The following is a 16,946-nucleotide window of genomic DNA, read 5'->3' as shown; positions in this document are numbered from 1 at the left end:
TCCCATCTGGTTTGCGCTTAGTGGGACTATCACTTTTTTTTCAACAGGGAAATTACCCAAAACACACCTCCAGGCTGTGTAAGGGCTATTTGACCAAGAAGGAGAGTGATGGAGTGCTGCTTCAGATGACCTAGCTTCCACAATCACCCGACCTCAACCAAATTGAGATGGTTTGGGATGAGTTGCACAGCAGAGTGAAGGAAAAGCAGCCAACAAGTGCTCAGCATGTGAGAACTTCTTCAGGACTGTTGGAAAAGCATTCCTCATGAAGCTGGTTGAGAGAATGCCAAAAGTGTGCAAAGCTGTCATCAAGGCAAAGGGTGGCTACTTTGAAGAATCTCAAATATAAAATAGATTTAGATTTGTTCAACACTTTTTTTGTTTAATATATGATTCCATATGTGTTATTTCATAGTTTTGATGTCTTCACTATTATTCTACAATGTAGAAAATAGTAAAAATAAAGAAAGACCCTTGAATGGGTGTGTGTGTCCAACCTTTTGACTGGTACTGTATATATATATATATATATATTTTATTGACTGTTTTGTATGTTATTTCTTCATTAATACTTGTCACATTTCAGTTTGCAAACAATGTAAACCATTTTATTGAGTTAATAAAGCTGCATACAAACATGGGCTGCAGTCCAAGAAAGTTATATTTACCCTCTCAGCTCTTGCGCTAGCCACTGTCCCTCGGGGGGAATCCCGGTCCAAACTGGATGCAGATTGCCATCTTAAACGGAGGTCCAATTCACTAAAGTTGCCCCCTCGGCCTTCGAATTAGCTCGAGGGAGAGAGTGAACATCTTTGGTCTCTTGCGGGATTGAGATAACCCACAATTCAATGCAAACTGTAGTCAAGTCAAACTCTGGTGGCCGCAAAGTCTCAAATTTAATCAACAAGGCTGCATGTTCAGCATGTCAGAAAAAAAGTATGAAGCTAGCTTGCTAAAAAAGATATATAGACATTGATTTTAGCGTGGGCAAATTGGCTTAGTCTCAGTAAACAGCCTATAAATATAAAACGTAGCTAGATTCATAAACATATTTTGGGAATATCTGAAATGGATTGGAATAAATGACCAAACTATAAAACTAGCTAGCCAGCTATGGGTAACTGTAGCTAGCTACCTGACAGGAGTGCTAGCTAGATACGTTAACTTACTATGTACATTAATAGCTTTAGGTAGGTTTTAAACTTCACGATTTCCACCAAGGACGTTGCCTCTCCGATCATCACTCTCCCTCGCTTGGGCAAGGGACATTTAAGGTACACTCAGATTTGACGATGTAAAACGTAATTCAAGGGCTGAGGGTTTAGGTCCGAGGGTTGTCTATTTTGAGTTTGAAACGCAGCCAACTTCTCTTTTTCGCTTTCTTGAGTAAGGCTGCTCCAAAATGCAGGTGTTTCAGCCTAGCTCATTGCTTTCTGTGGTGGAGGGGGAGCCAGTGGGGAACACAAAGCGTAGGGCTTGGTAATCTTCTGTAGTTGCGCCATTATTGGCTCAGTGTTCTGTCACTCATGGGGACACTCCCTCACTGCAAAATCTACAGGGAGAGCTTGAAAGTTCAAGACCCCTTGGTTGCTGCCTTAGATTTACATTAGAAGTGCCCAACCAAGAAGGCATAAAGTCATTGGCCACAGATAAAATTACGCCAAATCACATTATATCTACCATAGCTTTGATTGGAGTGATCATGTCAACATCATACTTTCAAAATCTTAGCTAGCAAACTACACAGGCAGTCACCAACATGATTCACGTTGACAATCTACTGGCAAATCCTGTTCAATCCTTGTCATAGGAAGATCAATTATAGATAAAACGTATCAGTGCTCATCGGCTATTAGACATAAACATTACACAACAAGTTGGAAATTGCAAATTCAACAATGAGTTGTTTGGAAGATATCAGTGGCTAACTGCAAGCGTTGAAAAAAACAAATCCTTATTTATCTTCCCCTGCCTGCTATTCGGTGGAGAGAGTGTGTGGACCATGTCTGGTTTTAATGGTCTCTTCTCCAAGCTTAAAAGGATAAACATTAACACGCAACACATTGGGACAGAAAAGGTTAAATACATTGACGATGCTGTCAAGCCAGCATGACTTCTGTCGCGTTCAAACAACTGGAAACTCAGAACTGGGAAATCTCAGACTTCAGTGAGTTCAAAACAACTGGGAACTCTGAAAAAAAATGAACTCCGACTGGGGAAATACGTTTTGAACGATCATCCAACTCACAATTCCAAGTCGGGTAACTTGGGCCTCTTTCTAGAGCTCCGACCCGATCCTCACTGACGTCACTGACGTGATTCAACCTTGTTTTTTTAGAGTTCTGAGTTGTCTTGAAAGCAGCATAAACCCAGAGAATGCCAGACTTTGATGACAAAGTTTGATGACAAAACGTGCCCACAAGAAGGACCACCGCGCCACCTTCCTGTTCAGGTTAGCACAGCACAACTGTGAGTCCAAAAATGTATGTTGCTACATAAATGATGTAATATATTGTGTAATATGCCAGGGATTATGTAATATGCCAGGGAGATATGTATACTGTAACTAAGAAGGTAATACTAAGTGTATGTTAAGTAGTAAGCTGTTTGTAGCCCATGTGCCTCACCTTAATAATTCTGTCCCTTTCCCCTCATCTGACTTGGTGGTGCACATGTAGGCTTTAGCCTGTTTTAGAGAAATGTCATCATCGAATATTGTAAGAGCTTTCATTGTCTGCTAACATGCCCCGTTTATTTGTCCTATGGTTCTGATTTGGTGTACAGGGAGAATACTGTAAAAATGGTCCATGTTCTGAATTCTGTCGCTGTACATTTCAAAAGGGCTAAACAAATAGTTGTATTGACAATGTCCGTCTTAGCTCACTCATTCATGTCTTAATCGAAATTACGGATTGCCTCATTTCCACTCATCGTTCCCTTATGCCATAGTTTGTACAGCTCAATTGTCAGTAGAATTTACATTTGTTTAAGCAAGTCAGCCATATCAGCTCTGTTTTTTTTAAGGCTGTAAATGAGGCTGAATATACTCTTTCGCTGCCAGACAAGGCTCCGCTGATGTAGCAGTGTAGCAGTGGTAAGGATTCACTCCATGGTGCTGAAAGGAAAGCTCATCTGTTGGGATAGCTTTATGTAGGCCCTAACAGTTTATGGGCACCTCTTTGTCACCATTACAGTGCAATTCATGTATGGTTTCGTGTTGTGTTGTGTAGTGACTTTGCTGGCATGAATAAAAAAACAAAATTGGGGAGTTCACCCCACGAAGATATACATGCAAAAAGCACCACTGATACAGAGCCTAATTAGTGCCAAGTCTATTAACGGTAAAGTCCTACCTCTGGGGACACATCGGAACCATCAAGATCATCAGCAAAGTGTGTAGTAATTTTTCTTAGAGTCTGGTCTTCGGGCAGAGTGTTGTCATTGTAAGATGTGACGAACTTGAAGTCACTTGTGCGCGAACCCGTCGTCAGGTATGCGTCATAATTGTAAGTGCTGCGGAGAGTTCCTGCACCGTCCACCTCTGCGTAGTTGGGAGGGAGATACGCGCTGGGGATGGCGACCGCTCCGTCAAACAACAGTCTGGGCTTTCTCCTGCGGCAAAACCTCACGGCCAGGATGACAATAATGAAGGTGAGGAAAAAGGTGGAGACGGACACCAGCGCGATGATCAGATAAGAGGTCAGTTTGGAATTGTTCTCATCATAAGAGACATCTTTCAGTTCTGGCACTTCAGACAAGTTATCAGAAATCACTAAATACATGGTACAGGTGGCAGAGAGAGAAGGCTGTCCGTTATCTTTCACTGACACAATGAGGTTCTGTTTAATGTTGTCAGATTCAGAAATGTCCCGCTGTGTCCTGATCTCTCCACTGTGGAGACCAATAGTGAAAAGTCCCGGATCAGTGGATTTGACTATATGATAGGACAGCCAGGCGTTCTGGCCGGAGTCCGCGTCCACCGCTATCACCTTGGAAACCAGAGAGCCTCCGTGCGCAGCTTTGGGGACCAGCTCGGTCATGAAGGAGTTCCCCTCTGGGGCGGGGTATAGTATCTGAGGAGAGTTGTCATTCACATCCGTTATAAACACACTGACCGTGACGTTGCTGCTGAGCGGAGGAGAACCGTTGTCTCTGGCCACCACGTGGACTTTAAAACTCCTGAACTGCTCGTAATCAAACGACTTCACAGCGTGGATCACCCCCGTGTCTCCGTTAACGGATAAAAACGAGGACACGGGGACACCGTTCACCTCACCAGGTAAGATAGAATAAATCACTGTACCGTTCTGTCTCCAGTCTGGGTCTCGTGCAGTAACGGAACACACGGAGGCACCGGGTTTGTTATTTTCAGTCACGTGGGCTTTATAGGACTGTTCCTCAAACACAGGTGGGTTGTCGTTGACGTCAGCTACAGATAACTGAACACTTTTAGAGGAGGACAGAGGCGGAGAGCCCTCGTCGGTGGCAGTGATTGTAATGTTGTAATCAGACACTAGTTCCCGGTCCAGTTCGCCCGTGGTCACCAGAGAATAGTAGTTTTTGATGGATGGCACCAACTTAAAGGGAAGTTTTTGCTGAATGTAGCAGCGGACCTGTCGGTTATTCTCAGAGTCTCTATCCTGCACGTTAATGATGCCCACCTCTGTACCAGGTGACGCGTTCTCAGGTATGGGGCTAGTCAGAGATTTTAGATAAATCGCAGGGGCGTTGTCATTAACATCTGTGATGTCTATTATGACTTTAGAATATGATGCTAATCCTAAACCATCCTTTGCTTTGATACGCAGTTCAAAGTCTGACATTTCTTCAAAATCAATTGTGCCGATAGCTCTAATTTCTCCAGTCTTCCGGTCGATAGAAAATAATTTGTCATCTTCCTCTGACACATGAGCGAAGTCATACGTCACTTCCCCATTAACTCCCTCATCTGCATCTGTAGCACTCACTGTAACCACTACAATATCTAAAGGAGAGTTTTCAGGCAGACTGGCTTTATAGACGGCCTGGCTAAACACTGGGGCGTTATCGTTAGCATCCAGTACAGTGACGTGTATGACTACGGTACCGGATCTCTGCGGAGAGCCTCCGTCTACAGCTGTAAGCAATACTTTGATTTCATTGCTTTGTTCACGATCAAGCTCTTTCTCTAGAACAAGCTCAACAGTATGACTATCTACGGTCAACAGGAAATTGTCATTTTTTTGTAAAGTGTACCTTTGCACTGCATTCTGTCCTATATCTGCATCGTGTGCCTGATCAAGTAAAAAACGAGCGCCTTTATCTGCTGATTCGCGCATTTCAATTTTAATCACTTCGTCCTTAAATTGTGGAGAATTATCATTAATATCTTGAACATGAAGACTGATACGTTGCAGCTCCAAAGGATTCTCCAATACAAGTTCCTGGTTTAAAACACACGAAGCCTTCTTTCCACAAAGCCCCTCTCTGTCAATCCTCTCCGCAACAATCAGATCTCCGGTACTCAGATTAATGTCACAATACCGTTTTCGGTTTCCTTCGGTATCAATACGGGCCTTACGAGCGGACAGTCTGCTCGCCTCCAGCCCGAGATCCTTGGCTATATTTCCAATCACAGATCCTCGTTTCATCTCCTCCGGAAAATAATAGGTCACGTCTCCATAGGCGGAGCGCAGCGGTAGAAGAAAGAAAGCAACGCTGCAGACCAGGCCTGTCACCGAGATTCCTTTGTACCCCATCCTGGGATTAAAAACGTCAAAACACAATGTAGCCTTGATAATACAATGTGAACAAATAGTATTCCACAAAAAGATTCAGTGTAATCAAAATGATATCCTCAAAATGTACACGCTATCTGACCGTCTCCAGTCCTTTCCGCAGCTTAATGACACCCGAACACCCGAGTCTTGTAACAACAGCAGTGGGTGGAGAACTGGATCTATCCAAACACAGCTGGTCAACAGCGACACTGTGAGTAATCTTTAAAAAGTACACATAATAACAGTAATTATTCTGAAAATATATTTCAGGAAAAGCCGTCATAAGAAAGTCAATAATTGATCTGCATGATTGATTACTGAACAATTTCATATAAAATCCCCCTTAGCTTATGAAAATAACCAAATAGAACCAGGAAACGATAAAAAGCCACACATGAACAGAAAGGATATATAAACCGATCCCAAGCTTTTTTTCACGAGATATAGATTATGTGGAAGAAATACTTTGCAAATATCAGATTTATAGTGCTGTTTTTTTTTTGTCAACACACATTAATCAGCGAAATACGCAAAAACAGATAGTATGGCAATGAGTAGAAATGATGATAGTCAAACAACGATGAATTGTAAACCCTTCAGATTTATAATAGGACTTCAGCACCATGGACAGCGGCACAGCAAGGCCGCTGCATTTCAGACGTTCTAACGCCAAACGCCACTTCTCTCGTCACTCTGTTAAAATACGCTAGCTCTCCACATACAGCATTTCTCTTTTGTAACCCCTGTCCAAATAGGCCTTCATGCCAACAGGCCACAATTCTAAGAGCAACCACATTTTAACTTAAAGACGTGCCAACATTTTTTCAATAGAACTCCTGCTTGCCTATATGCTTGATCAACTGGATACAGTTTGTCCCCGGTCAGGATTAACTACATAAAACACAAGAAGTAGTTGTACATAAAAACAGAACCAATAATTAATCAAATGAAAACCATCGACAATCTTTGAAACAGCTAAAATCATATGGACAAAACAGACGGAGTGCAGCATTACAATAAAGAAAACAAAGCCGCAGAACAGACCTGTCACCGAGATTCCTTTGTGCCCCATTTTGGGTTCAAAAACGTCGATACACCTTGAATCCAAAATATTATAATGTAGATAAATACTATTCCACAAAAATAATATTTTTTCAACACTCCATTCAGTCAGAGCCATGCCCTGAAAAGTATGTAAATAAGTTGGGGTAGGAAGGTGATTATGCCAAAAATATACTGAATAAAAATATAAACGCAACATGCAACATTTCATTGATTGTACTGAGTTACAGTTCATGTAAGGAAATCAGTCAATTGAAATACATTCATTAGGGCCTATTCTATGGATTTCAGATGACTGGGCAGGGGTGCAGCCTTGGGTCGGCCTTGGAGGGCATAGGCCAACCCACTTAGCAGCCAGGTCCACCCACTGGGGAGCCAGCCCCAGCCAATCAGAATGAGTGTTTTTCCCTACAAAATGGCTTTACTACAAACAGATATATATATATATATATATATATATATATATATATATAAATGCCAACGATCTACACAAAATGCTCTGTAATGTCAAAGTGGAAGAAAAATGATATATTTTTTAAAGGTTAAAATCACCAATGGCCCTAAGCACTGTCCTTCCTGTCCTGCAGCTCAGTTGAGAAGGAAGACTGCATATTTGATGTGTCTGGGTGATTTAATACATCATCCACAGTAACATTTTTAACTTGACCATTCTTAAAGATATATTCAACGTCTGATTTGTTATTGTTACCCATCCACCAATCACTGCCTGTCTTTAGGAGGATTTCGAAAAGCACCCTGGTCTTTGTAGTTGAATCTGTGCTTGAAATTCAATACTTGACTGAGGGACCTTACAGATATTGTATGTATGGGGAACATTGGAAGTGGTAGTCATTCAAAAATCATGTCAACACCTATTATTTCAGTCCATATAACTTATTATGTGATTTGTTAAGCCACATTTTGCTTCTGAAATAATTTAGGCTTGCCTAAACAAAGGGGATTATTACATTATCTTTTCACTTCGACATTATGGAGTTTTTTGTCTAGATCAATCTATTTATGACTTTTTGCAAATCCAATCAGTTTTCCACGTTGATTCAACGTCAGCACAATAATTTTTTTAGGGTTTAAATTATGTGGAAAAAACGTTGATCAACCAGTTTTTGCCCAGCGGGATAGCATAAAAAATGTAATCAAGCCTCTATGTTATCATAAAACCATACCTCTGGGGACCCCTCAGAGTCATCAAGAGCCTCAGCAAAGTCTGTTGGAGTTTTTCTCAGAGTCTGGTCTGCAGGCAGTGTGTTTTCATGGTAAGATGTGACGAACTTGAAGTCACTTGTTCGCGAACCCGTCGTCAGGTATGCGTCATAATTGTAAGTGCTGCGGAGAGTTCCTGCACCGTCCACCTCTGCGTAGTTGGGAGGGAGATACGCGCTGGGGATGGCGACCGCTCCGTCAAACAACAGACTGGGCTTTCTCCTGCGGCAAAACCTCACGGCCAGGATGACAATAATGAAGGTGAGGAAAAAGGTGGAGACGGACACCAGCGCGATGATCAGATAAGAGGTCAGTTTGGAATTGTTCTCATCATAAGAGACATCTTTCAGTTCTGGCACTTCAGACAAGTTATCAGAAATCACTAAATACATGGTACAGGTGGCAGAGAGAGAAGGCTGTCCGTTATCTTTCACTGACACAATGAGGTTCTGTTTAATGTTGTCAGATTCAGAAATGTCCCGCTGTGTCCTGATCTCTCCACTGTGGAGACCAATAGTGAAAAGTCCCGGATCAGTGGATTTGACTATATGATAGGACAGCCAGGCGTTCTGGCCGGAGTCCGCGTCCACCGCTATCACCTTGGAAACCAGAGAGCCTCCGTGCGCAGCTTTGGGGACCAGCTCGGTCATGAAGGAGTTCCCCTCTGGGGCGGGGTATAGTATCTGAGGAGAGTTGTCATTCACATCCGTTATAAACACACTGACCGTGACGTTGCTGCTGAGCGGAGGAGAACCGTTGTCTCTGGCCACCACGTGGACTTTAAAACTCCTGAACTGCTCGTAATCAAACGACCTCACAGCGTGGATCACCCCCGTGTCTCCGTTAACGGATAAAAACGAGGACACCGGGACACCGTTCACCTCACCAGGTAAGATAGAATAAATCACTGTACCGTTTTGTCTCCAGTCTGGGTCTCGTGCAGTAACGGAACACACGGAGGCACCGGGTTTGTTATTTTCAGTCACGTGGGCTTTATAGGACTGTTCCTCAAACACAGGTGGGTTGTCGTTGACGTCAGCTACAGATAACTGAACACTTTTAGAGGAGGACAGAGGCGGAGAGCCCTCGTCGGTGGCAGTGATTGTAATGTTGTAATCAGACACTAGTTCCCGGTCCAGTTCGCCCGTGGTCACCAGAGAATAGTAGTTTTTGATGGATGGCACCAGTTTAAAGGGAAGGTTTTGCTGAATGTAGCAGCGGACCTGTCGGTTATTCTCAGAGTCTCTATCCTGCACGTTAATGATGCCCACCTCTGTACCAGGTGACGCGTTCTCAGGTATGGGGCTAGTCAGAGATTTTAGATATATCACAGGGGCGTTGTCATTTACGTCAGTTATTTCTATTATAACTTTTGTGTCTGAGGAAAGTCCATAACCATCTTTTCCTTCTATGAACATTTCATATTTGGATTCATCTTCGTAGTCTAACGCTCCTATTACTGTCATTTCTCCAGTTACGTGGTTCAATGTAAACATTTTCCTTGTCTTATCAGACATTCGACTAAATTCAAATGTCACTTCTCCATTCATTCCTTCATCTGCATCAGTACTGCTGACAGTAAGAACTAGTGTACCTAAAGGAGAGTTTTCAGGCAGACTGGCTTTATAGACGGCCTGGCTAAACACTGGGGCGTTATCGTTAGCATCCAGTACAGTGACGTGTATGACTACGGTACCGGATCTCTGCGGAGAGCCTCCGTCTACAGCTGTAATAAGTAAACTCATCTCTTGCTTTTCCTCACGATCTAGTTCTTTATCTAAAACCAACTCTCCATATTTACTACCGGCAGCAGTCGTTTGAACTATTAAAGCAAAATGATCATTTCTCTGCAGAGTGTAGCTTTGAACAGCATTCTGTCCTATATCCGCGTCGTGAGCTGCGTTCACACGAAAGCGAGCGCCTTTGAATGCGGATTCCGCTATTTCCAGTTTGATTGTATCCTTTGGAAAGATAGGTGTATTGTCGTTGATATCTTGGATTTGAAGTGATATACGATGCAACTCCAGAGGACTCTCTAAGACCAACTCAAACCTAAGAATACAGGACATCTTTTCTCCACATAGCTCCTCTCTGTCAATCCTTTCGGCAACAATAAAATCCCCGGTACTCAGATTAATGTCACAATACCGTTTTCGGTTCCCTTCGGTATCAACTCGGACATTACGAGCGGACAGTCTGCTCGCCTCCAGCCCGAGATCCTTGGCTATATTTCCAATAACAGATCCTCGTTTCATCTCCTCCGGAAAAGAATAGCTCACGTCTCCATAGGCGGAATGCAGCGGTAGAAGAAAGAAAGCAACGCAGCAGACCAGGCCTGTCACCGAGATTCCTTTGTGCCCCATCCTGGGATTAAAAGCGCCGATACACCGTATAGCCAAGATACTACACTGTAAACAAATAGTATTCCACAAAAAGATTCAGTGCAATCAAAATGATATCCTCAAAATGTGCACGCTATCTGACCGTCTCCAGTCCTTTCCGCAGCTTAATGACACCCGAACACCCGAGTCTTGTAACAACAGCAGTGGGTGGAGAACTGGATCTATCCAAACACAGCTGGTCAACAGCGACACATTCAGTACTCTTCAGAAATGACACATGTTCACACATCATTCTACATCCATATTTTAGGAGAAGTCGTCATATGAAGTTATAGAAGTAGGATGCATGACTGACTACTATTTGAAATAATTTTCACCCTATTGGAAAACACAGGAAACGACAGTTGCTCACATAAAGCCCACACACCATAAATTATGACATGAAAACCATCCTCATACTACATGAGTTAATTGGATGGAAAAAAATACATTACAAAGCGAACCAATTTGCGTGAAAATATCGGCCTACATTGCAAATGTCCGATTTTAGTGTTGATCTATCAGTCAGCACACTCGTCAATGCAATACACAAATCCAGAAAGGATGGTAATCAATGCAAGTGATGACAGTCTAAACGTGATGAATACCTCTGCCCACTGCCTTCAAATGGGATTTTAGACATTTCAGCACCATGGATAGTGACCATGCGACGCTTCCCGATGCACTTCAAATACTCTCACACCGCTTCTCTGATAACCAAATAGCTCTCCGTAGACAGTATTTCTCTTGTAAACTACAACCCAATTCCAAATAGGCTTTCATTCCTACAGTGATAAATTCCTGACATCGAACCATTTTCTGTAATCTCAAAACTGTGCAGCCAGCGTGAATGTGAACATTAACATCAATCAATCACAAACCGTAAATAACCCATCACAAATAAAACCCTATGATTATATCTGGACTTCTCACAAAACTTTCAGGGGATTCAAATAGTCATCCAAAACTTTACATCCGAACTGGATTACAAACAAGTTACTTAAAGCCAAGATGCATTGATGGAGGCCCACTCCCGTGGACCCGTGGGAATAGGGATTTTCTCCAGGGAAAAAAGAATCCTATTTATTTTAGCTGTATAAAAAGGTATCTAGCCTCTATTCCATAATGAATCCAAAGGTGAATGCACCAATTTGTAAGTCGCTTTGGATAGAGCGTCTGCTAAATGACTTAAATGTAAATATAAATGTAAATGTAGGTTATTTTTATTAACAGTAAAGCCATACCTCTGGGGACCCTTCAGAATCGTCAAGTTCTTCAGCAAAGTCTGTTGGAGTTTTTCTCAGAGTCTGGTCTGCAGGCAGTGTGTTGTCATTGAAAGATGTGACGAACTTGAAGTCACTTGTGCGCGAACCCGTCGTCAGGTATGCGTCATAATTGTAAGTGCTGCGGAGAGTTCCCGCGCCGTCCACCTCTGCGTAGTTGGGAGGGAGATACGCGCTGGGGATGGCGACCGCTCCGTCAAACAACAGTCTGGGCTTTCTCCTGCGGCAAAACCTCACGGCCAGGATGACAATAATGAAGGTGAGGAAAAAGGTGGAGACGGACACCAGCGCGATGATCAGATAAGAGGTCAGTTTGGAATTGTTCTCATCATAAGAGACATCTTTCAGTTCTGGCACTTCAGCCAAGTTATCAGAAATCACTAAATACATGGTACAGGTGGCAGAGAGAGAGGGCTGTCCGTTATCTTTCACTGACACAATGAGGTTCTGTTTAATGTTGTCAGATTCAGAAATGTCCCGCTGTGTCCTGATCTCTCCACTGTGGAGACCAATAGTGAAAAGTCCCGGATCAGTGGATTTGACTATATGATAGGACAGCCAGGCGTTCTGGCCGGAGTCCGCGTCCACCGCTATCACCTTGGAAACCAGAGAGCCTCCGTGCGCAGCTTTGGGGACCAGCTCGGTCATGAAGGAGTTCCCCTCTGGGGCGGGGTATAGTATCTGAGGAGAGTTGTCATTCACATCCGTTATAAACACACTGACCGTGACGTTGCTGCTGAGCGGAGGAGAACCGTTGTCTCTGGCCACCACGTGGACTTTAAAACTCCTGAACTGCTCGTAATCAAACGACTTCACAGCGTGGATCACCCCCGTGTCTCCGTTAACGGATAAAAACGAGGACACCGGAACACCGTTCACCTCACCAGGTAAGAGAGAATAAATCACTGTACCGTTCTGTCTCCAGTCTGGGTCTCGTGCAGTAACGGAACACACGGAGGCACCGGGTTTGTTATTTTCAGTCACGTGGGCTTTATAGGACTGTTCCTCAAACACAGGTGGGTTGTCGTTGACGTCAGCTACAGATAACTGAACACTTTTAGAGGAGGACAGAGGCGGAGAGCCCTCGTCGGTGGCAGTGATTGTAATGTTGTAATCAGACACTAGTTCCCGGTCCAGTTCGCCCGTTGTCACCAGAGAATAGTAGTTTTTGATGGATGGCACCAACTTAAAGGGAAGGTTTTGCTGAATGTAGCAGCGGACCTGTCGGTTATTCTCAGAGTCTCTATCCTGCACGTTAATGATGCCCACCTCTGTACCAGGTGACGCGTTCTCAGGTATGGGGCTAGTCAGAGATTGTAGATAAATCACAGGGGCGTTGTCATTAACATCTGTGATTTCTATTATCAACGTGGAGGAAGATGCTAACCCTAAACCATCCTTTGCGCTGATCTGCATTTCATATGATGACTCATCTTCATAATCCAGAGACCCAATAACTCTTAGTTCTCCCGTTTTATGATCCAGAGAAAATACAATGTTATTTTCATCTGAAACATGGTCAAAATCATACAGAACTTCGCCATTGGGTCCCTCGTCTAAATCACTGGCGCTCACTGTAATTACAAGAGTATCTAAAGGAGAGTTTTCAGGCAGACTGGCTTTATAGACGGCCTGGCTAAACACTGGGGCGTTATCGTTAGCATCCAGTACAGTGACGTGTATGACTACGGTACCTGATCTCTGCGGAGAGCCTCCGTCTACAGCTGTGAGTAATAATTTAAATTCCTGCTGTTGTTCGCGGTCTAGCTCTTTGTCTAAGACTAATTCCGCATTTTTCCGTCCTCCACTTTTTGTATTAATATTCAAATGAAATGATAATTCCTTTCAAGTGTATAGCTTTGAACCGTGTTCTGTCCTATATCCGCATCACGAGCCTCATCTAATAAAAAGCGAGCTCCTTTGACGGACAATTCTGCTATTTCAATTTTAATCACCTCTTCCTTAAATTGCGGTGCGTTATCATTTATATCTTGAACATGAAGACTGATACGTTGCAGCTCCAAAGGATTCTCCAATACAAGTTCCTGGTTTAAAACACACGAAGCCTTCTTTCCACAAAGCCCCTCTCTGTCAATCCTCTCCGCAACAATCAGATCTCCGGTACTCAGATTAATGTCACAGTAACGTTTACGGTTCCCTTCGGTATCAATACGGGCCTTACGAGCGGACAGTCTGCTCGCCTCCAGCCCGAGATCCTTGGCTATATTTCCAATAACAGATCCTCGTTTCATCTCCTCCGGAAAAGAATAGCTCACGTCTCCATTGGCGGAATGCAGCGGTAGAAGAAAGAAAGCAAAGCCGCAGACCAGGCCTGACACCGAGATTCCTTTGTGCCCCATCGTTAGAATGCGGTGAAGAGATCCCCTTATATTTAGATCGATCGAATTATAACGATTCCACAGGTTGAGATATGGTTTGGTTAAAATTACAACAAAATATAAACCAAGAGAATGCGCAATCTGACCATTTCCACGGGTTTCTGCATTAGTGGCAAACCCTGAGCTTTAAATACGACAGCAGTGGGAGGAGAGGTGTATGCAGTGTATTCAACCCCAGCTAGTGAACAGCGACACTTAGAGCAACCTTCAGAAATGACGCATCTTTAATTACGTTGCACTGTTAAATATGTTAGATATAGGAAATATTTGCGTATACTTACTCATAGTATATCCTGTAGGCTTCTATGTTGAGGAAACGAAGCCATTGTAAACGTATAGAGCAATCAATAGCCGTAGGTCACAGCCAGTATGTTTCAGCACCATGGACAGCGACCACTAGGGACCGCGGTAGACGTACACTCAAACTTCTCGTCTCTCGAGTCTCTCTATACAAATAGTGTTACGAGTTGGAAACTAAAAACCAACTTACCATGCTGCTAGCTACTCTTACAGTTAAGGCTCCTTTACGTTATGAGGCGACAGAGATGGTTGGTTAGCAAAACAGAAATAAAGTGGAATCACACCATTCTAAGAAGCATGCAAATCAACAAAACGACCCGAAAGGTCCAAACCTGTCAATCCTCATCTCAATTTAGTTTGGCTGCTATAAAGATACCTATACCCATGTGTTAATACACATGTCGTTAATACACATGTCGTTAATACACATGTCGTTAATAAACATGTCGTTAATACACATGTCGTTAATACAGTTTTTTCCAACTGCTTACACACGTTTTCAAAACTGTCTCCTTTTTTCAAATCTCTACACACAATTCCCAAAACTGCACACACAAAATGCAAGATGCCTCACATCTCCTTCAAAATGTAACACTGCATTCAAAATGCCATAAACACATGTCAGAATGAAGAATTTGCATCAAATGGCAAACACTGCTTTCATAATAGTACATTTTTGGATATACCAATGTAAACACTGTTGTTCTAAATCTAAAGCTCTTTGGTCTTTCATAGGCTTATATCTACATTTCAATACAATGTTCTACAGTGAAAGTAATCTGCTGAGAGGAGTAACAAGTACACTGTAAACACCAATGCAATGTAGAAACAGAAAATATTTATTAGGTCAAACATTACTGTTATATACAGTAGCATCCAACAAAACCATAAACATATGTAAACCAAAAGTATATTCTTTAGAAGACAGTAAAGAACACAATTGTGTGTGTGGGGTCCCGGGGGGGCAGTCCAGGAATTGGTGGGGGGGGGGGGGGGGGGGGGCAGTCACCGTGATAAGCTACGCTTCATCTCTTCTCCGGGCTGGGTCTGGCCACAATACTTCGTCCACATCACAAGATACATTTTCTCTTGCCAAACATGGAGGGAAGTATCTCCTAGCATGGCGTATCCAACCTTGGACAGAGGCAACCTCTATGTCCCCACATGCGTCCTCCATTGCCTGGAGAAGCGGCATGCGGGCATAGGGTTGGCAATCATACACTTTCCAGCGCCAGGCTGAGAAGAATTCCTCTATGGGATTTAGAAAAGGTGAATATGGGGGTAGGTACAAAACTACAAATTGTGGATGGGTGGCAAACCAGTTTTGGACCATAACAGCCCGGTGAAAACTAACATTGTCCCATAAAACCCCAAATCTAGCAGGCTCCTGATCTGGATCAGGGACAAGCATTGTGTAAATTGCATCCAGAAAAGTGAGCATATGGCCGGTGTTGTACGGACCCAGTGTGGCATTGTGATGGAGGACCCCGTTTTGAGTGATGGCAGCACACATAGTTATATTACCCCCACGCTGTCCAGGGACATTGGTAATTGCCCTCTGTCCTATTACATTTCTTCCGCGGCGCCTGGTTTTGGTGAGGTTGAAGCCAAACTCATCCACATAAATAAATTAATGGCGAATTACATGGGCATCCAGCTCCAATACTCTCTGTAACAGACAAAAGGATATACAGATGAGTAAATATGGTATGGCTGAAGTACTGGAAGTAGTGTTGCATACATACCTCTACAAAGTCATGTCGCATATTCTTGACTCTGTCAGAGTTTCTCTCAAATGGCACCTTGTAAAGTTGTTTCATCGTCACTCGGTGCCGTTGGAGGATGCGTTGTATGGTCGACAGGCTTACAGCATTGATGTTGTTAAATATGGTGTCATTATTCAAGATATGCTCTCTTATCTCTCGAATCCTAATTGCATTGTTGGCCAAAACCATATTTATAATTGCAGTCTCTTGTACATCTGTAAACAAGCGTCCTCGTCCTCCATGATGTCTTTGCCTTTCCACTCTGTACAGAATTCAAACACAGTATGTGTTCAGCATAGGAACTGTAAACAATGTACAAAAAAATGTAGTACAGCATGATAACCAACCTCATTCATTCAATACAGTGCAGTAAATGGATGGCTTAGAGTTACAAATGTTTATTCAATACTATGCAGTCATACGTATTTTACAGTACATTACTGTAATGCTAAAATAGTCATTGGTTAGTTGCATACCTGTTCTCATTTCTGAAGGTTCGAATTATGGACGCCACTGTAAATCGACTAAAGTTGGGCTGGACTCTCAGTCCAGCCTCTCTCATGGTCAAACCGTGGTTGATCACATGATCAACAAGTGTTGCCCTAATCTCATCAGAGATGGCTCTCCTTCCTTCTCTTCTTTGCCCTGGTCCTCTTCTTCCTCTTCCTCTTCCTCCTCCAACTCTTCATCTTTGAATTTGTCCTCGTTGTTGTCTCTGCCTCTCCCTCCTATTCCTCTTGTTCTCTGTCCATTGTTGGCATCCATTGTTCAAAAC

General features: G+C 43.1%; 2 protein-coding genes across 2 annotated transcripts; both read right to left on the bottom strand.

The window, feature by feature from the left end:
• Positions 1 to 3,335: 3,335 nt before the first annotated feature.
• On the bottom strand, positions 3,336 to 10,539 carry LOC115205020 (protocadherin beta-16-like). The gene is made up of 2 exons (XM_029770582.1): positions 9,637 to 10,539; positions 3,336 to 4,984 (listed from the first exon to the last, which is right to left on the bottom strand). Exons 1-2 carry the CDS (start codon positions 10,403 to 10,405, stop codon positions 3,336 to 3,338), a joined length of 2,418 nt encoding a protein of 805 aa, XP_029626442.1. The 5' UTR covers positions 10,406 to 10,539.
• A 1,110-nt stretch (positions 10,540 to 11,649) lies between these two features.
• Positions 11,650 to 13,122, bottom strand: LOC115205019 (protocadherin gamma-A12-like). Its single transcript, XM_029770581.1, has one exon. The coding sequence runs from the start codon at positions 13,120 to 13,122 to the stop codon at positions 11,650 to 11,652; it is 1,473 nt and encodes a 490-aa protein (XP_029626441.1).
• Between the last annotated feature and the right edge of the window lie 3,824 nt (positions 13,123 to 16,946).

The sequence above is a fragment of the Salmo trutta genome, chromosome 13, assembly GCF_901001165.1.
Source record: "Salmo trutta chromosome 13, fSalTru1.1, whole genome shotgun sequence".
Taxonomy (NCBI): Eukaryota; Metazoa; Chordata; class Actinopteri; order Salmoniformes; family Salmonidae; genus Salmo; species Salmo trutta.
The sequence above is the reverse complement of the archived record's forward strand: the minus strand, read 5'-3'. Positions and strand labels throughout refer to the sequence as shown.

Bases quoted from the DNA above. Each gene is read 5' to 3' on its own strand.
- LOC115205020 (XM_029770582.1), bottom strand. From the start codon at position 10,405: ATGGGGCACAAAGGAATCTCGGTGACAGGCCTGGTCTGCTGCGTTGCT. The intron at 4,985-9,636 runs GTACACTAGTTC...ACTCTCCTTTAG, and splicing joins GCCTGAAAACTCTCCTTTAG to ATATTGTAGTGGTTACAGTG.
- LOC115205019 (XM_029770581.1), bottom strand. From the start codon at position 13,122: ATGCAGATCAGCGCAAAGGATGGTTTAGGGTTAGCATCTTCCTCCACG.